This window comes from Sander lucioperca, chromosome 4 (assembly GCF_008315115.2).
Source record: "Sander lucioperca isolate FBNREF2018 chromosome 4, SLUC_FBN_1.2, whole genome shotgun sequence".
NCBI classification, from domain to species: Eukaryota; Metazoa; Chordata; class Actinopteri; order Perciformes; family Percidae; genus Sander; species Sander lucioperca.
In genome coordinates this window covers 26,853,018-26,879,265 of record NC_050176.1, presented here as the reverse complement: position 1 = coordinate 26,879,265, position 26,248 = coordinate 26,853,018, and the positions used below count along the sequence as shown (strand labels likewise).

The following is a 26,248-nucleotide window of genomic DNA, read 5'->3' as shown; positions in this document are numbered from 1 at the left end:
TTCAGCAGCGCAGTGCAATGCATTTCAGCTTTAAGATGTTTCATACAATTTGTTTCATAGTTCTGCATTTGTGAGTCATTATCAGTTGGAAAATATACTCAGACCTCACAATGTTCTACATTTTTTGTAATTATTCAACTTTTAAAGCCAACAGTTCAGCTTAGCATAAGCTTTTAACTTTTTAATGAAATTCATACTTATTAAACCGATTTCCACTTTTTCAACTATTCTCACTACTTCAACTTCTTCTTACGGATTTAAGTTATTCATCCTGTTTTAGCAATTCAGCTATTCAGCATTCCCACGCATTTTCTGCAGGAAATGCATTTTCTAGTTAATTAAAAATAGTCACATTGACCAAAACGGATCTAATCTAATCCCTCTTTCTTCTCGCTGGACTCTGAGCTGAACTCTTCACAGCTTCCGCCTGCGATGCAAGATCTGGTTGTTTCTACCTTAAGCTCCTGCTTACTGTCTCGTAATTACAGGCAGCTGGAAAACAATTAAATGAGAGTGGTATGAATACAAAAAAAACATTTATAAGTCACAGTAAAATAAACAAGGAATGAGAAAACAGTAAAAGTTACTTACACACAATGCCGTCATTTGTCAACATCATGTAAATCTGGACTTGCTCCGAGCAAATAGGTCACGGCCTCGTTATGAGGCGACGTTAATCTGTGAATCTGTAAAAACAAAATGTACGGTTACAATCGGTCTATTAAGGTATCTATTTCCTTATACAGCAGAATGAAAGCATATTCTTTAAATCTTACCCTTGCTCCGGTTCGTAGCGCCTACAATTTGTCTCCGAGTTGTGAAGACGGCGTACTGCTTCCTGTAGGTTACAAGACCAAAAAAACACACTTTTATAAAGCTACTTACACTGGCCCCACGTATTAGCTCTGCCTAATAATGAATTGCGCTGAAAGCAGGCACACAGCTGTGCTGCTCGCGTTTAAACTTGCGTGCATGGTAGGGTTTAAAACATTACTGCCAAAGTCTAAGTAGCCTGTTTAACATCAAAAGACAGTTGTTGTACTTCTTGGAACTGTCCCCGGAGGTGACATGGAGGAACAAAATAAAAATGAACAACTCCTGCGTGTTTCCTTTTTAGGTGGTTGTAATTCCGTGATAAGCATGTGAAGTTTGACAGAGTGTACAGACAACTCTTTTACCAGTTGGCCTGACATACTCCCATACTTTGGAAGCTTTTGCTCTAACTCTCGGAGGACTCATCTCCCTCCGCTATTTTTCAAATCAAAGCAGTGAGGGCGGGGGTAGGGGCAGAGTGATAGAGAAAGACAAAGAGGAGGCAGATTAACCAGCAGGGCGCAACACCGCACAGACTGGTGTGAAGGTGAATTACAGTGAGTTTTAATGGAATACTGGGAAAGTTTAATAACAATAGGACAATTGAAGTCCAGATTATGAGGCCATTTCAGCAGAGCCAACAGCTTCATATGCCATGGACATGTGAATATGGTGCTGAATTTGCCAGTATTTTAAGAAGACAAATGTTTGGGACTTTGTCATGCAATGACAAAGCTGATATGCTTTACGTGAAGCACAGTGTTTTGGTGTCAGCAGAAAGACTTCTCTTAGAAAACTGTACAGTGGTGCCTCTGTCTCTATTCCACCAGACAATCTTGGATGAGCAAGACCAAAGAAAGGTCACTGTAGTCATGCCACTATGCACAGTGGATGAGCTCTAGGAGACTGTGATGTTGTTTGCATGGAATGCACATTTTACCTTTATGGCAAAGCCTGATAAAAACTCATTGTTGAAATAAATTGTTTGTGTATCTTTTTTACATAACATTGGCCATTGCTAATGACATACACAGTAATTAATCTAGCATACTTTCATTAAATAAATCAATTCAAGCTAAAATTTAACTGCAGAGCAGAGATCATGTGTTCAGCTGTGACTGTTCCTTAGCATTATACATTCTCATGTAAAACTGAATGATATGCATATTTCTCCATTCCTCTGTTCACTTTAGCATAAACCAGAAATGACACTAATGCTTTATATATCAATTTTTGAAAACAGACATAGGAAGTCACCAACAAAGAAGTACAAATGTAGACCATTTCACAGATATAAACATAAACATCCTGAAACCCCCCAAAGTTGATTACCTGTTGCAGTTACATCAGCTGACAGGAAGTTAACAAGGGGCCAGTCTGTTGCCTAGCAATGGAATTCCATTGATAAGGTATATAAGAAAAAAATCTGTGTAGTGCAGAATAAGTCTTAAGCTCAGTTCTAGTTAAGATAAAACTGCAGTAAAACAGTCTAAAGTTGGTCCACTACATATAAGTCTGTCTCCTGAAGTAGTTCTGAGTCTGATTGTGCTTCCTGATGTGCTCTGTGTTACAGTGTTACAGGGTCAGGATGACTGGGGAGTGACTTACCCCTCTACTCAGATCTGTGCTGTTAAAGGAGCTGCAGTGGAAATACACTGCAGCTACACATACCCATCCTGGTGGAAATGCAGTGTTACTACAGTTGAGAGGACATTATGGTTTACTAAAATGAATAATCATGAACCTGTAGATCTGACAACAGACTCAGAATATTCAGGTCGTGTGCATCACAGTTATAAAAACAAGGACTGCACTCTGAGAATCTCAGACCTGAGAGAGAGAGACTCAGCTGTGTACAAGTTCATGTTCACAACAAACCAAGAAGGTGGAAGATATACCAGTTCACCTGGAGTCACTTTGTGTGTCACAGGTAATATTTTAATTAATATGTTAAATACCTCCAAATACACCAACACAATACATTTAAAAACACTGAACATTATTACTTAAATAATAATATATATAAATAATATTAAATAAATACTAATGCTTTTTACTACTTCTAGGATTTGTAACTGTAGTGCTGATGTGTATGTACATCTTTTTATTTAGAACCTGTGATAAATTATAGATTTTTGTTCTCATGTCCAGCTCTGCAGGTGCAGGTGATCAGAGTTTATCAGTCTCAGACCAAGGCAGAGCTGAAGTGTCACAGCAGCTGCAGTCCAGCTGGTCGTCTCTCCTACGTCTACTTATCATCTACTTATACAACCTGGTTTAATCCCACAGACGTCTTCTCCTGTGCGTTGAAAGGACATGAGAAGTTCCCCTCTCCTTCAGTGTGTGAGTTTACTGTTTCAGGACACAAACACACTGACATTACAATACAATGACAATTTCAGATGTAATCTCACTGGAGTCTTCTGATTCTTAATGTAGGTGCAGCAGGATTATTCATAGAAACAAAAATCACTCCAGTAGTAGAAATATTCAGATATACTTTATGTTCTGATGTTACATTTCAAAATTATTTCCTATTATTATTTCAGGACGATTTGAACTGTAAAATATGCTGTTGCTTCATTTTATGTTTAATAATTCTGTTATTGAGATGCTCCATTACTTGATGATTTATGATGTCATGGCCAAAAGCTCTCAACTGCAGTTAATTGAACAGTTTTGGACTGAAACAGAATCCATACTGTCAGCTTGTAAGTTTGAGTTTAAACTTTAAATGGAGTTTCTGAAGATTTATTCTTGACAGTATTTATGTTAGTAAGGATAAATCTAAAAGCCATTTGATTATATTCACATTAATTGTCATCTCACAGAGAACAGATACTGACTCAACAGAATGCACAACTTGACTGCTACTATAACCACAGGGACTTGATAAAATAATATGAAACTGGCCGGTAACATTTGCAAACTGTAACAACAAAGCTAAAACAGCATCTGAACACAAACAAGACTGAATATTAATGTTCAGTCTTGTAAAGATAACACGTGTGTAGTTAATGATGCAACAGACACAACTATTCACAGTCAGTAATTTAAATACCATGTGCTCTTCTGTAGTGAGTCACCTTTAACCTAGAGTAATCTCTGTTAACACATCTCCTCCAGATGGTCCAAAGCTTCCCTCTGTGTCAGTGAGTCCCTCTGCTGAGATAGTGGAGGGCAGTTCAGTGACTCTGACCTGTAGCAGTGATGCTAACCCAGCAGCTAACTACACCTGGTACAAGGAGAACCAAACGCTGCCTCATGGACAACAAGGCATCTACCATTTCACCTCCATCAGCTCTGAGGACAGAGGGAACTACTACTGCAAGTCTGAGAATCAGCACGGACACACCAACTCTACATCTCTATTTATAGATGTCCAGTGTAAGTATAAACATTAGAACATTAAAACCTACTTATTATTTTACATATGAGTAAATGTCTTTGGGCCATTCTTTCCCTAAAAACTGGGCAAAAGCTTAAAGCCAAGCACAATTTTGTCAGCGTTAACACAATCCTTTACCAAAATGTAAATTCCTAGCAGGCACATTCCTTAACAAACTGAGGAGAAATAATATTTTGTCTACAATGTGAGAAGATTTTGCGTCACTTTAAATTTTTGTTACGGTACAGTACTGTTTATCTAATGACCAGAGGGAGACTCACATGGAGGAAAAGAAACTCCAAATGTTTTCATTCTCAGTTTTTTAGAAGCAGCAGGTAGCAGAAGATTTGAGAAGAATGCAGCTTTATTTGTACCTGTGCAGGTACATAACATAACTGAACTCAGTTCAGGATTTGACTTGGTATGCAAAGTGTTATTTTATGTAGTAAATTACTTTTAAGAAATATTGTTGACCCTTTCACATCACACCTGTCCTGGCAGAGAAAGCCAGTAAAGTCCAACTATTCCACAGCATGTACAGTAGATCTTATATGGTATATTTTTACACATTGAAAAACATTAGCTCAGCTCTGTCAAACTTTGCTAGTTGTTCATTTGTATTGAATGAATTGTATTGTATTGCATGTATTGTAGTCTGAACATCATGCCAGTTCCCTCTTACTGCTGCAGAGGGAGATAGTGTGCAGGTGCAAGCTTTTGATTTCAGCTTTAAACAAACTCTTTTTGTGTTCATTCTTCAGAATGAAGTTTTTATTGATCAGTAATAAGTGCAAATAAAATGTAAATCAGTTGGTATGCTCTGATGTATTTCACACTTGCTCAATGTTGTCCATCTGTAAAACTTGTCAGTGTAATAAACTTTTTGTTGTGTGGAGGTAGGGAATAGTGGACCCAAATGCAGAGATGAGGCAGGCAGGCGGGAGAAGGTTGTACTCAAAGATTTAATTAACAAAGGCAGGATACTAAGGATCCAAAAAAGCAGAAAAAACACAAGGAGTCAAGAACTGGCAGGGACGCAAAATACACAAACACACAGGACCTGGACACAAACGGATACAAGCTGACGGCACAAGGACACAAAACAATCTGACAAGAGGCAAAGGGAACACAGAGGTTAAATACACGAGGTAATGAACAAATGAGGGACAGGTGATACGACAGGTGAAACACATCAGGGTGGGGCAGGGTAATCAACAGAGGCGGGAAACACAGAAAGTAAAACTAGACATGACAAGACAGAAAACAGACTATCAAAATAAAACAGGAAACAGAACAGGAATGCACAATACAAAGAACACAGCTAAAGCGGAATAAACAGAAACACAAGGAACAGAAATAACAGAAATATAAAAACAGAGAACATATACAAAATAGGGGCAGAAATACAATAACAAGGAACATACAGAAATAAATAATACAGGCAACAGAAACAGGTAACAAAAATGTCCCAACCATCACACTTTTACTCTGGTGAACAACCTAAAACAGCAACTGCCTGATGGAATCAAACTGACTCTGTCCTTCTACTGCAGCTCAACACTTCAAGGAAAGAGATAATTACATTCTAGATGTCCACTTGATCTGTCTAACTTTAACAGCTAAAGTCTCGTATTACTTAATTAATGGCTAGTATGAACAGGTGATATTTCAACAAAAAAACTGATATCAAACCTCAGGATCACAGTTCTTTAGCTAATTTGCCGCTCCTCTTTTTTCTTTGGAGTAAAAGTCTTAATATTACATTATATATTATATTATATGTTGTGGAGTGGACACCTGAACGTGTGTGTGTGAGAAAGAGAGAGTCAGATATGGTATGTATGTGATAGCCAAAGTCAGAGGTTGGGTCTATGACACGATGAGGTTAAAACATCAAGAGCCCTAACCTCAGAAAGACGCAGAATCAATTCACATGATAACGCAGAACTTCTGATGTAAGGAAGTCCTCGAAGGAATTTAAATCTTTGGTGTCGCTAAGAGTTTCTTGGCTCCAGTTGGATCCTAAAAGGTTTCTGCGTGGAGATCTCTGCTCTGTGGGAACTAACACATTAGAAATGATAAGAATTCAAATGTTGCCTTTACTTTTAGAGAACTATCACGACCTGGATGACTGAAAACCTTCACAGACAAATTAGTTTATGATTTGACACTATACATAAAATTTTATTAAATTGTTGAATAGTTCTCTGAAAATCTGAAAAATCCATTTGAAATTGTGGACATTGTATTTTCCCATGCCACTTGATGTCTCTTTAGATGATTTAACCCAGTCCTATTCTATACATAATTGCCCTGATGGCATGCTACTAAATTTAATCTGAACTGTCACAATAGGTACCCAAGCAAAGATTAAAAACATGAAGAAGCCAATAATACAGCAACTTCCATATGATGTGAAAGCAGCAGAATTTTACAAAATTCTTCATAAACATCAAATGTTAGTATTTGAAAAGACAGTCTCCCATTTCTGCTTGCTTTAAAAGCTGCCTGTCTTTTTGATATAGTTTTAGTATGTTTTGCGATCTTTAAGGCTAAGCGTGTTATGATATTAACAATTGTAGCATTTGCCAACATGCCAGCTAAATCTTAGCCCAATGGTTGGCATTCTAACATGCTAAGGTTAGCATTGCTCAGAAGCACTTGGAGTAATGCTTCCATAGCTTGACAAACTAAATGTCAGCATTTTAGTTTGCTGTTGACATGCTAACATTAGTATAACTCAGTGGCACTTGGAGCATAATGCTAACAGAGTTACATACTAAACGCTAGAATGTTGACATAACTGTGGATCTGCATGTTGCAGTATTTTAGCTCTGAATGCAGCTACTGTTAAGAAAAAACTGATTTAGAAGACGCGATCGTTTGATTTCTGAGGAGGAAGGAGAAAAGCTTGGGTCCAATTGAAGTTAAGCAAAATGGTTTAATAAACAACATGATGAAAATGACATGACAAAAAGCAAATGTTACACTGCAGCTGATAGTGGACTGATCTACGTTTCTCCATTGTCTTGTGACAATGACAAAACAATACATCAATAAATCAATAAAACACTGCCAGCAGTGGACTGCAAAACATGCCTCCCCTTCGGGAGACACATTCAAAACAGTCCTGAATCATTGTGAAGTTTCCAAATTTATCCTAAAGGAGCTGAGGGTGGTTCCTCAAATGACATCTCTCCCAGGATTTAGGACACACCTCTGAATTCAGGTTTACTCTCAGGTCACAGTCAACGGTCATTTATCATGGTAGTGCCAATTCTATTCAAGTTTACAGAGATATGCATTTCCTTTGTTCTAATCTAGACTGGCCCAGCAGGGAGTGGTTCCCCAAAAGGCAGAAGCGACAGTTTCCTTTTCTGTGGGGACTTAATCAGCATTGAAACAATAATTTTCGGCTCAGTTTCAGTGGCACTCAGTCTCACAGCAGTTTACATTAAATAAGTTATATTTTTGACCTAAAAGTATATTGCTCTAAAACATCACCAATGTTTTAACTTTTTTTTTTTTTTTCAACACTACAGCTGACAAAGTACAACTTAAGATGATACAAGTTTAGCAATATAGCAGGTATGGCAATGTGCAGCTGTACAAAGTGAGTCAACAACAAGCTTTACATTTTGCGCCACTAAATATCTAAGAAAAGCAAAGTCTGTCATGAACAATGCTTATAGGACATATGCAGCAATTTACATTAGTTGTTGTGTGTCGATGGTCAACCCAACCTGAGACCAAACAGTTTCTTGCTTTTAAAATTCAAATTCAAGTCACTGCCTGCATCTTTGAGGTGTAAAAACAAAAAAAATTCATGTTTTTGGAGAGAAAAAAAGACAAGATTGTCTATGCAAAGATATCTCTTTTGTATAGTTATATTTTTGTTTTTTGTTAGCTATCTTATTAACTCTAGCTGTGGATAATTGCCCAGTCATGACTGTGTGCCTCTATGTTTCTCTGCAGTCCCCAGAGAGGAAATGAACCGAGCAAAACAGACCACACCTTTCTAAGAATGACTAGTATGACATTTAATCATGGTCAGTCAAACTGCATTAAAGTTTGCATGTCCAATGCAATCAAGGTCCATCACTACACTTTCAGCATGTATGATGTCCTGCCTCAGTGCACCAGTATTTATATAAAAAAACATCTGTATCTTCCCTTGTTTGTTCCTTTACAGTCTGTAAAACAGAACACCTTTTCTGTATTTTTGCTTGCTGATGGAGAACATATTATGGTTTACTGAAATGCAGGAAGACGGACCTGTGGATCTGAGAACAGAGTACGCAAAGTTAAGCACACGCATTAATACAGTAAACAAGGCTTCTAAAAATGTAGATACTTAGAATCACCCCTGCCTTATCGATCAGCACAGTGTTACAGTGTTTACTCAGTAACACTGTGATCAGGGGCGGAGCCAGATGTTGTAAACATTCTGGTCTCAGCCTAAATCTAGGGGTATGCCGTGGGTATGCTCCATTTACGGCAGCTATGTGCAGTATTTTTCAAGCCATTTGATAATAGAATGTCTAAAAATCTGTACATCATTTGGGAAAAACACGATAGTTTCCGAGGGAAAGAATCATCCTGTAGAGCCTACATCCTATGTTATTGTATTATTATTATTCACAATTTTTTATTCACAATATTATTGTATAATTGTTCTCCAACTGTTGTAATCATTCTGAAAACAAAACACAACTAATGTTGAGGATAATATCAACATTAGACAAATATAAATATACTCCTTTCACCTCGAAAGAGGCAACAAATTGATGTTAGTGATGTCGGTAGGGTAGGCGTAAACAAATTCAAAGAGACTGAGGGGAAATGACACAAAGTTGAATTTATTTAAAAACCCTCAAAGATTCGGGGCTTTTGAGAAAACATTCCGTGCTGGAGCCCCAGAAGCCACGCCCTCGCTCCACCCCTGACTGTGATGTCACTGTGTTGGTGTGCTGAGAGTTTAACCAACCATAGTTACTGAACGTCATTCCCAAAGAAAACATGTAATAATTGATGACCACTGTGTAAAAAAAGGGATGCATAGTTTTTAGCATTTAGCAAATCAGCATCATAGACACATTAGTGAATTATAAGTTGTGTTGTACTTAAACATTGACTGCCTCAGGTACATTTGTACTATTGCTTCCTGTAGGTCCAAATATATGATTATATACTACATTTGTCAACTGTCAGAGATTTTGCCATACTTACATGCAAAATGCTTCCTGAGAGGTTAACAATAATTATTAATGTAAGAAGTCCATTTTATATTTCAGGTGTCTTTGGTCAAATCTGCAACAGATACACAGCCAGAAGCATCTGCGTCTCTAAAGGCTCTTCATTGGACATTTCTTGCATGTATAACAGTTACGAAGATCAAGTTGAATCTACATTCTGGTTCAGTCCTGATCGTAGTTCTCAGTGGCAGAATCCTTCCCAGCCTGAGGACCTTAGTGAAGACCCCAGTATGCAGGTCGTGTTCAGGTTGAAACATGGAGAGGATACTCCACTCTGAGAATCTCTGATCTGAGAGAGAGCGACTCAGCTGAGTATCACTTTAAGTTCAAAACGCCAAACTTTGAATGGAGGAGTAGTTTACCTGGAACAACTCTGACTGTCACAGGTACTGATCAACACAAACAAATAACAACAATAATTCTACATTATGAGTATGTATAGTATGATGTTTTTCTTTTGTTTTCTTGGCGTACGACAAGGAATTGTGACATATTTGGTTGGTATAGATGCCTGTAGCCTCGCTTTGCCAGACCTTCCTCCACAGCGCCGCGGAGGAGGGTCAGGCTAGTCCACACAGCATTCTGGGATGGGAGAAAAACATGCTCTGGTTTATTGGCATTTCTTCAAACCAATCATAATTGTCTTGGGTGGCGTTAAGTCCCGGACAGAGCAGCAGTGCCTCTGCAAAATAGCCTCAGGAAGGAACTTGTTTTGGTGGAACATGTGTACGTTCAAAGGTTGTTTTAGTCGTGCATCAGAAAACTCAGATTGGACAGATAGTCTAGCTAGCTGTCTGGATTTACCCTGCAGAGATCTGAGGAGCAGTTAACAATAGTCTTCATGAAATCACCGGAGTTTAAAATTCCAACACAAAGAAAGTGGAAGGTACCGGACATCCGGGCGAAAAAGACATGCATCCGGCAGAATTTCCAGCAGCAACAGAGCAGTCCCAGAAGTGGAACGTCGTGGATATAGACTAAGATGCCTGTGATTATAAAGTGTCCAATCACATAAAATAGTTTTTTTGTTGTCATATGCAGATCTCCAGGTGCAGTTGATCAGAACAACAGTCTATCAGTCTCAGATCTATGCAGAGCTGAAGTGCCACAGCCGCTGCAGTCCAGCTGGTGGTCTTTCCTACGTCTGGTTCAAGAACGCACTGAAAAATATGACAGAGAAAACTTCTACTCACGCGGATTACTTTAATCCTGGAGACGCCATCTCATGTGCTTTCAAAGGACATGAGGATTCTCGCTCTCTTTCAGTGTGTGAGTTCACCACTGTCATAGTATAATTTTATCTGGTTAATCCAAAGTAAAATACATAGACAACCTAATTCAGTTTGGAGGAATGGTGGGTCATTTTAACCAGAGAGATGATTCAATTTGAAAATGGAAAACAACAAATGTAAACCGAAAAAAAAAGGATAAATCATTTGTTTACCACTGCAATGATGGGTAATTGGTGTTGAGTGCAGAAAACACAAGTTAATTGAATTTTGATGTACAGGAAACACAACATGGTTATATAGAGAGCCAAACAGAAAGACTGCTAGAGATCTCCTCGGAGTATTCAGGCCATAAATAAATGTTACAAATACAAATAAAATGTTTCTTTCTGTGAAAAAACATTTTTCAGTTATGAACTACAACAAATAAAAGATTGTGTTTTCTATGATATTCTCGTCTTAAAGTTAATTTATGTTCATATACCTTCTCCTCCAGATGGTCCAAAGCTTCCCTCTGTGTCAGTGAGTCCCTCTGCTGAGATAGTGGAGGGCAGTTCAGTGAATCTGACCTGTAGCAGTGATGCTAACCCAGCAGCTAACTACACCTGGTACAAGGAGAATGAAGACTCACCAAAAGCATCAGGACAGATCTTCACCATCACTGACTTCAGAGCTGAACACAGTGGGAATTATTACTGTGAAGCCCAGAACAGAAGAGGACGTCAGAACTCCACCTTACATCTGACTGTTGTAGTAGGTAAGTTATAATTATGAGATTCATACTGTACTTCACATAACATAAAATACCTGAACAGCCATTTTATGCCACTGCTGTTGAATGACCAGGAAAGTCACTGCAGCACACAATTCTATAATATAATATCTATAAAGATTATTTTATGACCTTTAATAACAGGACAGCTTGAAGACAGGAAAGAGGAGTGTAAGACATGCAGCTGTGGGTGAGCAAGTAGAGGTGCAACGACGAATTGATGAATCGATTAATTGTCAACTATTAAATTAATCGCAAACTATTTTGATAATCGATTAATCGTTTGAGTCATTTTTTTATTAAAAAAAATAAGATTTCTCTGATTCCAGCTTGTTAAATGTGAATATCTTCTAGTTTCTTCTCTCCTCTGTGACAGTAAACTGAATATCTTTGAGTTTTGGACAAAACAAGACATTTGAGGACGTCATCTTAGGCTTTGGGAAACACTGATCCACATTTTTCACCATGTTTTGACATTTTTATAGATCAAACAACTAATCGATTAATCGAGAAAATAATCGACAGATTAATCGACTATGAAAATAATCTTTAGTTGCAGCCCTATAAGCAAGGGCTGTGGGTCAGTATTGAATCTGCCGCCTGCATGGGGCGCTATTTAACAGTTTTAAATGCATTCAAACAGAGAGCAGAACTCAGTCTAATGGACCCAAACATCCTGCAATGAACTGTCAGCGTTTCTATTTGATTTCTATCACAGGTACATCCAGATCACACGCTGGAATACTGCTCACTTTTGTCCTGTTCGTCGTCGTCCTCTCTGTCTACCTAGGGATTAGGTGAGCATCACTATGGTTATATTAACCAATACAATTTAGCCATTTGTTCAATACAAATGATGATACTGTTTTTGTCATTTTTTTATTTATTCACCTATCAAGAAGATACAGGTTGCCCAATCAACGGTGTGAGCTCAGGCAGAAACTAAACACCATCGCACAGGTAAGAAGAGTTCAGTGGTCCAGACTGAAATATCTCACAAACTACTGGGTGGATTGGGTGACATTTTGTACAGACTTCCTAGTTCTCGAATGAAGTATCCTGATAACTTAAGTCATCCACTCATGTTTTCTCCATAGGCGTAGATTTTTTTTGCGGGGGAGGGGGGGATGCAGGGTGATATGTCCACCCCAATATTTAGAAGAGGTAGATTTGTCCCCCACAAAAAATATGAAAGACAACCCACTCCCTAAAAGATGTCAAAAACAACCATTCAGTGGGCTCAAAACATGTACGGAAAACAAAAACTGTCTTATGTTACTTGTGCTAAATGGGGAGGGGGGGGGATTTAAACCTTGCAGCTTCTGGCTTTAACAAGGTCTCATTCTCTAACAGATTTGTTGTTGAGATGTACATGGACTATTTGTGTCATCTACACTGCTTTATTAAACTTTGTTGTTCTCCAACTGTCATGATTTTACCTCTCCTTTCATTCCAGACCCTGCCACGCCTCACCTGCCCCCCAGCTGTCCACCGGGTGTTTTCTGCCAAACATCTGACCCATCTCTTGCCTACACGCTGGCAAAAATAATTTTCATTCGAGAAATGTGTTTACTCCCACAGCAACATTAATAATTGCTTTGGCAATAGCAATGATAAAGAATAAAAATATGTAAAAATATTTTCCAAATCTTTGTGAATGTGTTACTGAGTTTCACAACAACACCACAGAACAACATAGCATTGTGTGGACATTTGATGTCAGTAATGTTAATTATTAACTCCTTGAAGTTGTCACAACACTAGTTAAGCACAGGAGGAAGCGACCAGAAACCACTGCTGCACCTTTAAGTGCAGCGCTTTTTGCTCAACATCCAACCACCACCTTCCCATCACCTAGATCCACTTGTGGAAAAATCTTTTTGCTGTAAATAACTTTAAATGTTTGGTCTGCCATACTCAATGCTTATTCCATCTATGTTCTTATAAGGTTTTGTTTGTATCACTTTTATTATGAATTTGGGGCTTTTATTTTGAAGGCCTTAAGCAGTGTTCACTGTCTAGCACCTGACTAATAAGTGGACAGGGTTTGTCAATGTTTAGTTTCATGTTGTGATTGATATTAACATGCTTCTGCTTAACATGGCTTTGTTATTGAACGAAAAAATGCTGCAGTATGAAAGTGTTTCAGTTTGCAAAGCCAAGCATGTTTTGAATTAGCTATTCATTTGTAATTGATAGAATAATGTATTGTGATCAAAGTTGTGTTTTACACTCCAGCACCAGATAGTATCTGTCTTCATGTTCTTTATCTACTTATTATCTCAGTAATAGTTTTAGCTCAGTATCTAAACATATCGTTGCTGTTGATTTGACTAACTTTTGTTCTGGTTTCTCTTGTTGCAGAAATGATGGAAGCAGGTTTGTAATTATTATTATTATTAAGTGCACCTCTTACCTAAGATATTCTTTTGAATTAGACCACAACTTCTCCCAGTGGTTCACACAGGAAGCTGTGACGTGCTACATGCCAACCACACCCTAACATCTGCTCTCAACACTAAACTGTTCCAATGCACTTATCTTAAGGATCACTGTTCACTCTAATCACAACATTGATTAAACCCAAATAATTTCTAACTTTTAGAGAGCCTTGAGGAAATGTACACGCAGTCCTCAGCTGTTGGACAACAGTGCAGCTTGGCTCTCAACACTTTAGAAAAGAAAAGGTAAAATGAATGAAAACAAATCTGTTTTATTAGAGTTTCACTTTCAGTTTTTGTTCATAGCAGGTTTATGCACACCCAGACCAAAGTGCTTTACGTACATTGTATCTCTATTTATGGCCCGTTTATCATAAGGACTGGAGCTCTAAATAAAATTGGATCCGACGTGCAATATAGGGTGAAAAAAGAAGTGATTAAAACATGTTTTTTGCTGAACCTTGTCCTCTCATGAAAAGTGTTAGAGGCAGCCTGCCCTTCATTTCCATAAACTATATTTTAAGAACTTAATGCATCATTTGCAAAACACCAGTAAGAATCATTTCTTCATTTCAACTTGGGGATTTACAGACATTTGTCTGCTCATGCGTATTAATGATGTAAAGAGGAAGGAAGTTAGGCGGGTTTTAAACAGCTTGATATCTATTAAAAACTACTGTACCATCCTCAGAAGACACACTCTGTCTTCAAAGACTACATCGTCCCTTTCTTAATGTAGACATGTTTACTGTGAGTTACTGACACACAGTATTTCTCATGTATGTGATCTAGCTGCTGATTTAACAGAGACCAGAGGAGCAGCTATGAGTTTAACAGCAGCAGCGAGTGGATTTGTTGTCTTCCTTCTCTCTGTACAAGGTACTGTAGTACACATCTACATTTACAGTATATTGTAAGGTATTTAGCAGCTTTTATTATTGATACTACAACACAGCTTTCATGAGCTGAAATTGATTTTGAATCCTGACAAAACAAATGTCATGACATTCACAAACTCAAAGAAAGAGCCACTGAACCTTCCATCTTTATTTACGTTTCAGGGCAATGTGACTGAGTCTGTATCTTCATATAAATACCTAAGATTCTTAATTGACGATTCTCTCTCTTTTAAGCCTCATATTCAGCAACTTGTGAAGAAGTTGAAGCTGAGGCTGGGTTTTTATTTCAGAAATAAGTCTTGCTTTTCTTTTGATGCAAAAAGGAAACTTGTTGCTGCTACTTTTATGTCTGTGTTTGACTATGGTGCTGTTTTCTATATCATCTTCCTAATGCCTTCACTTCTTAGATACTGTATACCATGGAGCATTGAGGTTCATAAACGTTTTTAGTAAACTCTGTGTAAACAAACAATGTTGTCAGTGCTTTCGTTAAGGTGTAGAGCCCCTGGTGATACTTCGAGCAAAGTTTCATGTTGTGTCGAGCCTTCTTAGTGTTTTAAAAATAGTGATTTTGATGCGATCATTTTAGTGCCCCTAGCACTCCCATTCAAAAGGCCTAAATATGCTTTTAAATGAAAGTTTGACTCGGGTACATTCACAAAAAGACCCTAGGTTGCATTTTGGCGAGAGTTACGCTTTAATCACTTGCATGTTCTTGCATATATATATATATATATATATATATATATACATATATGTGTGTGTGTGTGTGTGTGTGTGTGTGTGTGTGTGTGTGTGTGTGTGTGTGTGTGTTATCTACATGTCACACTATCTGCCCTCCCCTCAGTGTTCTGCATTTCTCTACAGTTTCCATTCACACTCTGCAGCAGCCTGAGTGACCACAGACAGAAAAGCAACCGAGCAAAGCAGATTCTTTTATTTCACACCCTTCACTCTTCTAATATTTAATCTTCTGCCTTTTTATTTGGTTCACAGGTTCAATACATTGCTGTTCCTCCACTCCACCCTCTGTATGATGTCCTGCCTCAGTGCACCTAGAGATGAACTGCAGAGCAGAGATCATGTGTTCAGCTGTGACTGTTCCTTAGCATTATAAATTCTCATGTAAAACTGAACTATTTGCATATTTCAACATTCCTCTCTTAACTTTGGCAAGAACAAAAATTAACTTAAATTAATACTCGATTCATATATACATTTTTAAAAACAGACGTTAGAAAGTCCCCAACAATGAAGTACAAATATATATGAGAAAAACCTGTGTGATACAGTGTTCAGCTCATTTCTAGTAAAGCAGACTGAGTTTAGTAAAGTTTGTCCACGTCCCCAAAACCCCAAAACAAGTTGGTACTATCAGATTATCTTTGTCTAACACTGACTTAAAGTGGGACGGCATGAGAGCAGAAGTAGTTTTGGGAAATGTAGCTTCACACACTGAAGAGCCTTCACTACATGTAAGTCTGTCTCCTGATGTAGTTCTGAGTCTGATTGTGCTTCCTGATGTTCTCTGTGTTACAGTGATACAGGGTCAGGATGACTGGGGAGTGACTTACACCTCTACTCAGATCTGTGCTGTTAAAGGATCAACAGTGGAAATACACTGCAGCTACACATACGAATGGAAAGGCAGTGATACTACAGTTGAGAGAACATCATGGTTTACTAAAATGAATTATTATCAACCTGTAGATCTGACAACAGACTCAGAATATTCAGGTCGTGTGCAGTACAGTTATAAAAACAAGGACTGCACTCTGAGAATCTCAGACCTGAGAGAGAGAGACTCAGCTGTGTACAAGTTCATGTTCACAACAAACCAACAACGTGGAAGATATATCAGTTCACATGGAGTCACTTTGTCTGTCACAGCAGGTAACATTTCTATTCATATGTTAATTATTTCCAAATGTTCAAGATCTAGAAAACAATAATATAAATGTGTTGTGTGTTTATTGCAGTTGTTAGTTGACAGTTTAATAAAACAGTTGTTGTATGTTGACAGTTTTGTCTAACATAACATTCATGTTCCTTCTTCACACATCCAGGTCTCCAGGTGATATCACATTCTAACAGGCTGAAGTGTCAGAGCAGTTGTCGTCTACCTAATAATCCTTCCTATGTCTGGTACAAGAATGGACAGGAAATTCAGGCACAAACATCTTATTATTTAAACCCTGTGTATTATTCAGACAGCTATTCCTGTGCTCTTCAAGGATATAAGGATTTCCCCTCTCCTTCAGTGTGTGAGTTTACTCAACATTCTTCCAACACAACACCATTTAGTGGAGCCTTATAACTTCATGTAATGTAGTTTTAATATGGAAATTCCTATTGTGATTCCTCACAGACTCTGGTTTACAAATGGTCAAAATGGTTTTATCTTTCAGGTGTCCAAGGTGAATCCTGCAACAGAGTGACGTACACTGACAGAAGCATCTGTGCCTCTGAAGGCTCTTCAGTGAACATTTCTTGCACTTACAGCAGTTATGAAGATCAAGTTGAATCAAAACTCTGGTTCTGTCGTGAGCGTAATCATCGAGGACAGAATCCTTCCCAGCCTGAAGACCTTAGTACAGACTCCCAGTATACAGGTCGTGTTCATGTAGAAACAGAGAGAGGATGCTCCACTCTGAGAATCTCTGACCTGAGAGAGAGAGACTCAGCTGAGTATCACTTCAAATTCATAACACCAAACTTTGAATGGAGGAGTAGTTTACCTGGAACAACTCTGACTGTCACAGGTACTGATCAACACAAACTGATGGAAATACACCAACACAGTACATTTAAAAACACTGAACATGTTGGTAACAATCAATAAGTTTGTGAAATTACTTAAAAAATAATATATAAATAATATTAAATAATATTAAATAAATACTAATGGTCATTACTACTTCTAGGATTTGTAACTGTTGCGCTGATGTGTATGTAAATCTTTATTTATTTTTTTAGAACCTGTGATAAATTATAGATTTTTGTTCTCATGTCCAGCTCTGCAGGTTCAGGTGATCAGAGTCTATCAGTCTCAGACCAAGGCAGAGCTGAAGTGTCACAGCAGCTGCAGTCCAGCTGGTCGTCTCTCCTACGTCTGGTTCAAGAACAGAGAACACATTACCTCGGTGGAGACATCTACTTATACAACCTGGTTTAATCCCACAGACGTCTTCTCCTGTGCGTTGAAAGGACATGAGAAGTTCCCCTCTCCTTCAGTGTGTGAGTTTACTGTGTCAGGACACAAACACACTGACATTACAATACAATGACAATTTCAGACGTAATCTCACTGGAGTCTTCTGATTCTTAAAGTGCCCATATTATGAAAAAATCACTTTTTCTGGGATTTGGGGTGTTAAGTTGTGTCTCTGGTGCTTCCACACACATACAAACTTTGAAAAAAATCCATCCATGCTGTTTAGAGTGAGATACGGTTTCTGAATGTGTCCTGCCTTCAGTCTCTGGGTGAGCTGTTCAAAATCGGCACGGCTTGTGACGTCACAAGCCGAAACGAGCAGGCTAACCGCAACCATTAGCTCGTAGCGTTAGCATGCTAACGCTAATGCTAACGCTAGCATGCAAACGCTAGCATGCTACCTCGTTCTCAGTAGCAAAGCACTGCTACAACACACACAAGTTCACCATAATCTACAAAAGAACTACTTACATGTGCGCCCTCATTTAGAAGTCTCCCAGCTAATCCTGCCTTGTAACTGACCAAAGTTGTAGAAACAGCCTTTCTTTTACTGTCTATGGAGCTAGCTAGCTGACATGATCTACATCTGAGCTACTGGGCATGTGCAGTGCAATCAAAGATAGTACAGAAGAAGAAGAAGAAAAGAGGTCTCACTCTGTAGCTAAAACAGAGACCAGCTGAAAAGAGGATCTGCAGCAGTGAGAGAGAGCGGTGCAGTACAACAAAAATATGGTGTTTTTTGAAAATTAAACCATGTAAACCTATTCTGGTACAACCTTAAAATACAATTATGAACCTGAAAATGAGCAAAATATGGCTGCTTTAATGTAGGTGCAGCAGGATTATTCATAGAAACAAAAATCACTCCAGTAGTAGAAATATTCAGATATACTTTATGTTCTGATGTTACATTTCAAAATTCTTTCCTATTATTATTTCAGGACGATTTGAACTGTAAAATATGCTGTTGCTTCATGTTATGTTTAATAATTCTGTTATTGAGATGCTCCATTACTTGATGATTTATGATGTCATGGCCAAAAGCTCTAAACTGCAGTTAATTGAACAGTTTTGGACTGAAACAGAATCCATACTGTCAGCTTGTAAGTTTGATTTTAAACTTTAAAATGGAGTTTCTGAAGATGTATTCATGACAGTATTTATGTTAGTAAGGATAAATCTGAAAACCATTTGATTATATTCACATTTATTGTCATCTCACAGAGAACAGATACTGACTCAACAGAATGCACAACTTGACTGCTACTATAACCACAGGGACTTGATAAAATAATATGAAACTGGCCGGTAACATTTGCAAACTGTAACAACAAAGCTAAAACAGCATCTGAACACAAACAAGACTGAATATTAATGTTCAGTCTTGTAAAGATAACACGTGTGTAGTTAATGATGCAACAGCTGTGAGTATAAAGAAATATTAGGAGGTAGTTTGTTGTATTTTTCTAATTCATGGGGACGACCCAATGAAAATATTAATAAGAGCCTTTTTCCAAAATAAAACTCACGGTTCACTCCTCACCCACAACAGAATCAGTAGAAATATTTACAAAACATGACAAGGAAGTGATCTGCACTCTGGACAGCTGCCAGGACAAATAATAGGGATAGTTTAAAAGATACAAAAGTAATAATAAAATAATGCATGTGTCATTTGTTGATGTATTTTAATCTTTAAGTTATTCATGTTAATGTCTCCTCCAGATGGTCCAAAGCTTCCCTCTGTGTCAGTGAGTCCCTCTGCTGAGATAGTGGAGGGCAGTTCAGTGACTCTGACCTGTAGCAGTGATGCTAACCCAGCAGCTAACTACACCTGGTACAAGGAGGATGGAAATCCAGACCTTCAACGTCTCAGTGAAGAACCACAGCTCGTCTTCAGCTCCATCCAGTCCTCTGACTCTGGACAGTATTACTGTACAGCTGAGAACAAGCTGGGGAGGAAGAAATCTAACGAATTCTCTGTTAATGTGAAATGTGAGTGAAACAGTTTATTTAAAAATAAAAAGCTTAAATCTGTCCAGTCTTTGCAGGAAAATATTTGTACTGATCATAACTACTTTCTTCAGCTCTAGTTCTTGCTTCCCATTCACAGTCTTCTGATATTCACTGAGCAGCTCCAGGAGATTTTAGGGGTTTTGTGCAGTTTTAGGACTCAAACCATCACAAATCAATGTAGTCAGACCACCTTCAAAGTCTAAAATACTGATAGACACAGCTACACAGAGTTAGTAATTTAAATACCATGTGTTCTTCTGCAGTGAGTCACCTTTAACCTAGAGTAATCTCTGTTAACACATCTCCTCCAGATGGTCCAAAGCTTCCCTCTGTGTCAGTGAGTCCCTCTGCTGAGATAGTGGAGGGCAGTTCAGTGAATCTGACCTGTGGCAGTGATGCTAACCCAGCAGCTAACTACACCTGGTACAAGGAGAACCAAACACTGCCTCATGGACAACAAGGCATCTACCATTTCACCTCCATCAGCTCTGAGAACAGAGGGAACTACTACTGCAAGTCTGAGAATCAGCACGGACACATCAACTCTACATCTCTATTTATAGATGTCCAGTGTCAGTATAAAACATTAGAACATTAAAACCTACTTATTATTTTACATATGAATAAATGTCTTTGGGCCATTCTTTACCTAAAAACTGGGCAAAAGCTTAAAGCCAAGCACAATTGTGTCAGTGTTAACACAATCCTGGCACAGTTTGTCAAAACTGAAAATTCTTAGCAGGCACATTCCTTCACAAACTGAGGAGAAATAATATTTTGTCCACAATGTGAGAAGATTTTGGGTCACTTTAAGACTATAGAGGACACCTGATTCATGTTCAGGTCTATTAGTGGTTACTTTAGCCTGCCAGCTAGCTTTGAGGTGACAAGATTCAACATTCCTTTATTTGTCTTTTTATGCTCCACACAAAATCCAAATTGTGTTTCACACATGCAGTAGACAATAAATAAATCAGTGCAAGACAGAAGACTTTAAAATGATAAGCTCCTGTCTTATGAAGCAAGATTTATAAAGTAGGTGGAACATAGTCACCACAATACTTGTGTTGCTCCTCCTAGCTGGTGGTCCATGCCTAAATAAAGATTCATAATTAGTCTCTCTTTTCTCCTCCAGATGGTCCAAAGCTTCCCTCTGTGTCAGTGAGTCCCTCTGCTGAGATAGTGGAGGGCAGTTCAGTGACTCTGACCTGTAGCAGTGATGCTAACCCAGCAGCTAAATACACCTGGTACAAGGAGAATGAAGACTCACCAAAAGCATCAGGACAGATCTTCACCATCACTGACTTCAGAGCTGAACACAGTGGGAATTATTACTGTGAAGCCCAGAACAGAAGAGGACGTCAGAACTCCACCTTACATCTAACTGTTGTAGCAGGTAATTACATTTCCACATGATCTTAACCTTCCAGTTCTTTATCTACCTATCTGATGACAAATATATGTCAACATGAATACATTTGCAAATTAAATGTTTGCACAAAACAATACTTACTAATCCAGAGGTTTGACATTTATAAAAACTCACAATAACACACATTGTTGGAAAGATCATTTTTACATTATAGAACGTTAAACAAAAAACAGCAAAACTACAGTACACATGAGTCATTATGTGGAATGCATCTGTCTGAGGATCTAGGATCTTATGTCTAATTATCAGTTGCTAAAGGACCCAAACAACTTGTAATTCCATAATGAATCGTCTGGTTTCATCACTGTTTCCCAGGTTCTATGAAATCAGTAGCTGCTGGATCCATCACTGCTATTTTCCTGGCTATCATATTCCTCTGTGCCTTCCTATTTATTAGGTGAGCAGTTCATCTTTACTGTGATTACATTCAGTGATGCATCCTAAATTAATTTAGTCGTTTAGAATTGTATTTTAATGATTAATTTGATTGTTCATTCATTCTTCTTTCCAGAAGAAAGAGGTCCTCAAAACGAACCACGGAGCCTGGAGAGAGACCAGACAACCAAGCTCAGGTCAGAAGAAGAGTTCAGTCAGAGTCCTCTCTCACCTGGAGACATTTGAATAATGCTTCATGTCCTCTGCTAAATGATAAGGTGCTGAGACAGGGACACTGTATAAAATAATATAAACCTCTCCATCTACACAGACATGATAGGGTTTGTAAATAAAGAGGATTTAGACAATCCTTGAATTGTATTTCCCTCTGCTGGTGATCAGTAGGCATTACACCGACAAAAACAGAAGTGACCTCAAACCTGTGGTTCACTTTTGAAACATGAAATAAATGTTGAAACCAGGAATTTTGAGCACCTGGTGAAGTATTTGTAAATTCACTGGAATTGCAGAACAAGCTGCTTACCTTTGACCCTGCAGATGCTTTACAATATGAGGATTTTGTTTTACAGGCCAATACAAATCATACTTAAAGGTCCTATATTTAGTCATGTCTTTTTTATTATAAAGCAGGTCGAGGTGCTATATAAATACTGTAAATGCTTCAAAATTCTCAATCCACAGAGAAACACACACACAGTCCTTATTCAGAAACTGTGCATTTAAACGAGCCGTTAGGACTCCAGTACGGTTCTGATGTCACAGCTATACTATATATAGGTAGAAAGTGCCACTAGAGTGCTGTTACAGTAATTTTCTGGATGCAGTGATGGTGCAGAGACACAGAGAGAGCAGATGCAGAAGACCCGGAAACTCCAAACCAATCAGAGCAGACAAGGCTTTTTCAGGAGGAGCTTAAAGAGACAGGCGCTAAAATGGAGAGTTTCAGACGGAGGGTGAATACAGGTATATTCAGACAGACAGTATAAAGTGTCTTTTTAGAATTAAATATAATGTAAACATGTTCTAGAAGAAACCCAAAATACAAGTATGAACCTAAAAAAAGACCTTTAAACACTTACCTATGTAGCTGAGGACTCTTGTCTATGTTACCTTCAGGGTTCAGTGTATGACAGCCCTTCAGCTCCAGTCCAGAGAACTCCAGCAGAGCAGCAGGACGACCATTGCTATGCCAGCGTGAGCTTCTCTAAAAACCAGGAAGATGTTCTCTACTCCAACATCAGGCTAGTTCAGCCCCACAGACACAAGGAGGAAGAGGAGGACGAGGATGTGGAGTACACTGCTGTCAACTTTAAGAGTTCCAGTGCTACCACAGAGTGAGTCCATCAGAAAATATTTTTATTCTCACCGTTTTAATGTTGTTTTTATATTGTGGGTTTTTCATTCTCTAAATGTGTTTTTTTCATTCACAGATCAGGAAATCAAAAGGCTGTGGAGGATTTATCTGAACTGTACAGCACAGTCAGCAAACACCCAAGAGTTTGAACACAACACAAATCTGTGGTCTCTTTAAAGGGCCGGGTTGGTAGCAGATGATTTGAGTGGAATGCAGCTTTATTTGTACCTGCGCAGGTACATTACATAAGTTCAGGATTTAACTTGCAATGCAAAATGTTATTTGATGTAATAAATTGCGTTTAAGAAATATTAATCACCCTGTCACATGACACCTGTCCTGCCAGAGAAAGCCAGTAAAGTCCAAATATTTCACAGCATGTACAGTATATATTAGATAGTAGCCTATATTTCAACACTTTCTTTTGTCCTCTTGGACAATTTAGACATTTTTTTCTAAACCTGCAAACTTCTACTTGTAACTGCTTTACATAATTTCATTTTCTCTTGCATCCCTATTATCCAGCCCAGTCTCATGACAGTTCGTGAAATGGTTACGTTATTGAATCTATTGATTCGTGAACAGGACACGATTATGTTGTTTTATTCGTGTGGTGATTACGAATTTTTATTTAATATATTTAAACGGGAAGCATATTTCGTGATCACAGCACGACAACAGTAGGGAGTAGTATGAAAGCAGAAAATCTACGTAGGGAGGTTGGTCGGGGGGGTGGATGGCTCAGACAACACAGGACTTTCACCACGGAGACCGGGGTTTGCGTCCGGCGTGTTGCAGTTCCTTTCCGCGTTATTCTCTTCCTAACCTCAACCGTCCCGTTGTTGTCGGTGTGTCTGCGTGTGACGGTTTCTTTCCCAGTTCTTTTTTTCCTAACCTCAACCGTCCCGTTGTTGTGGCGTTTCATTTCCCCATTGTTGCGTGCCGCAGAGACCGCAGATCGTGTCCCTGTGCCAGGGGATCGCGTCCCCGTGTGGCGGTCCGTCCCATCGTTGTCGGTGTGTGGCATTTCATTTCCCCGTTGTGGCCGGGTGTGGCGGTCCTTCGGTCCGTTTTGTTGTTGTCACCGGTGTGTGGCGTTTAATTTCCCCGTTGTGGCGTTTAATTTCCCTGTGGCAGTTCGTGAAATTATTTACGAACTGGTGTGAGAGCGGGTTGTATTTATCAAATATTTTTCGAATTCTGAATGTTTTATTGTCTTTCTATATTTCTTATGATTGTACTTTCTGTGTTGTTGTTCTGTGTTTGTCTTTGTAATCTGACTCGATGACATTGATAATGAGAGTCGCCCCTCAATGATCTCGCGAGGATAAATAAAGGTTGAATGAAAAAAAAACATAAGTCCAGCTCTGTCACACTTTGCTAGTTTAAACATGTTCTATGTATTTCAGTGGCTGACTCAAATCAACCTGCAGCTTGCACAGCAACTGTGTAGTTTGAACATCATGTCAGTTCCCCTCTCACTGCTGCAGAGGGCGGCGGTGTGCAAACAGTTTGGGATTTCAGCTTCAAGCAAACTCTTTATTTTTTAGAATAAAGTTGTTTTATTAATCAGCAATGAATACAAACAATAATAAAATATGTTTAATTGCTCTGACTTATTTCTCACTAAACTTTATCAGCCGACTAAATCTCTCTTTCTTATTCTTCCACTGCAGCGCCACACTTTAAGGAAAGGGTTAATTTCATTGTAGTATAGAACATATCGAGGGCTTGGAGCCAGAGGGGCGTAAGTGGCTTTTGACAAACTTTACAGGAGAGACAAAACAAAATTTTGACCACACTTCAATCACCTGTATTATTAACCTCATTTTAAAATAAAAAAAATATGGCAAAAACGTCAGATACGCCTTTTTGGCACCAAACATTTCCAAGTCTTCTATGAACATATTGGGCATATCTGCTGAACAATGCAGAAAATAATTGGTCAAAAAGGGAATTGATTGAATAATTAACACTTGAATAACACTTGAACAAGTAATTCATTTTCATTTAACTCATTCATTATTATTTTTTTCTCATTTCACTTTTCCATTCTGGGCATCTGCTGAACAGTACAGACTGTAATAAAAGTCACTGAATTTGCTAAGCACACTTTTGATTGGCAATTCATGAGTTATTCAATTTATTTCATTACATTCATTAATTTTTTTTCAAATACTCTATACAATTGACAGTTCTCTCGTGTTCTTTTTACTCATTTCACTTTTCTTTTTTGTTCAACCATTTCAATTACTCTCCCTCACCTTCCTTCCTGGAACATGAATGCCATGTGAATTAATGTAGCTTTGGCCAGAATTTCTTAACCTTTTACGCTGGTTTCTTTTCCAATTTTCAACATCTCTCTGTCTTTTTCTTCCTCTTTGTGGTGTGTTGGCATCCTCTTCCTTGCCACTTTCAACCCCTCCCTCCTGAGCAGGCTCAATGTCTACTGTCTCACTCCCTCGATCTTCTTCTATCTCCTCTTCCTGGCGACTGTTAGCATCTCCCTCCTGAACAAATTCTAGCACAATGTCTACTGTCTCAGTCCCTCGATCCTCTTCTGTCTCCATGTGTCCCTTATCAATTGCATGATCTGTCTCCCTGTCTGTCTCTCTTCCTCCATCTTCTGCTGTCTCCATGTGTCCCTCTCTCTCTTCCATCTCCTCATCTCTCTCCCTCATCTCATGCGTGTCCCTAAATGATATCATTAATATTTATTAATATCCTACATGAATGCCCTTATACTAATAATTCGGGGTAAGGATTAGATAAGGTGAATGTTCAAACTTATTTTCTATGCAAGTCAGAACTCACTTCCTCCATCATGTGCTGTCTCCATGTGTCCCTCAAGTTGATCTCTCTTCCTCACCTCATGTGGCTGTGTCCCTTAATGATTAACACATTAATATTTATTAATATAATATCCTACATGAGTGCCCTGAATCTATTAGTTCAAGGCTAGGGTAAAGTAGATTATGAGAAAGTTCAAAAGAATATTCTATGTCAGAACACTAGGCTAATTAGCAGGCACAGTTAGCC

At 38.5% G+C, this 26,248-nt stretch overlaps 1 protein-coding gene across 1 annotated transcript in view; it reads left to right on the top strand.

Annotated features, from left to right (window-relative positions):
* The window catches only part of LOC116039870, a 144,310-nt gene that overhangs the window by 101,101 nt on the left and 16,961 nt on the right, over positions 1–26,248 (top strand). Inside the window, exons 13-14 of the mRNA XM_035999945.1 lie at positions 2,965–3,045; positions 17,894–18,034. Coding sequence (XP_035855838.1) covers positions 2,965–3,045; positions 17,894–18,034 — 222 coding nt within the window. The remainder of the gene's footprint in view (positions 1–2,964; positions 3,046–17,893; positions 18,035–26,248) is intronic.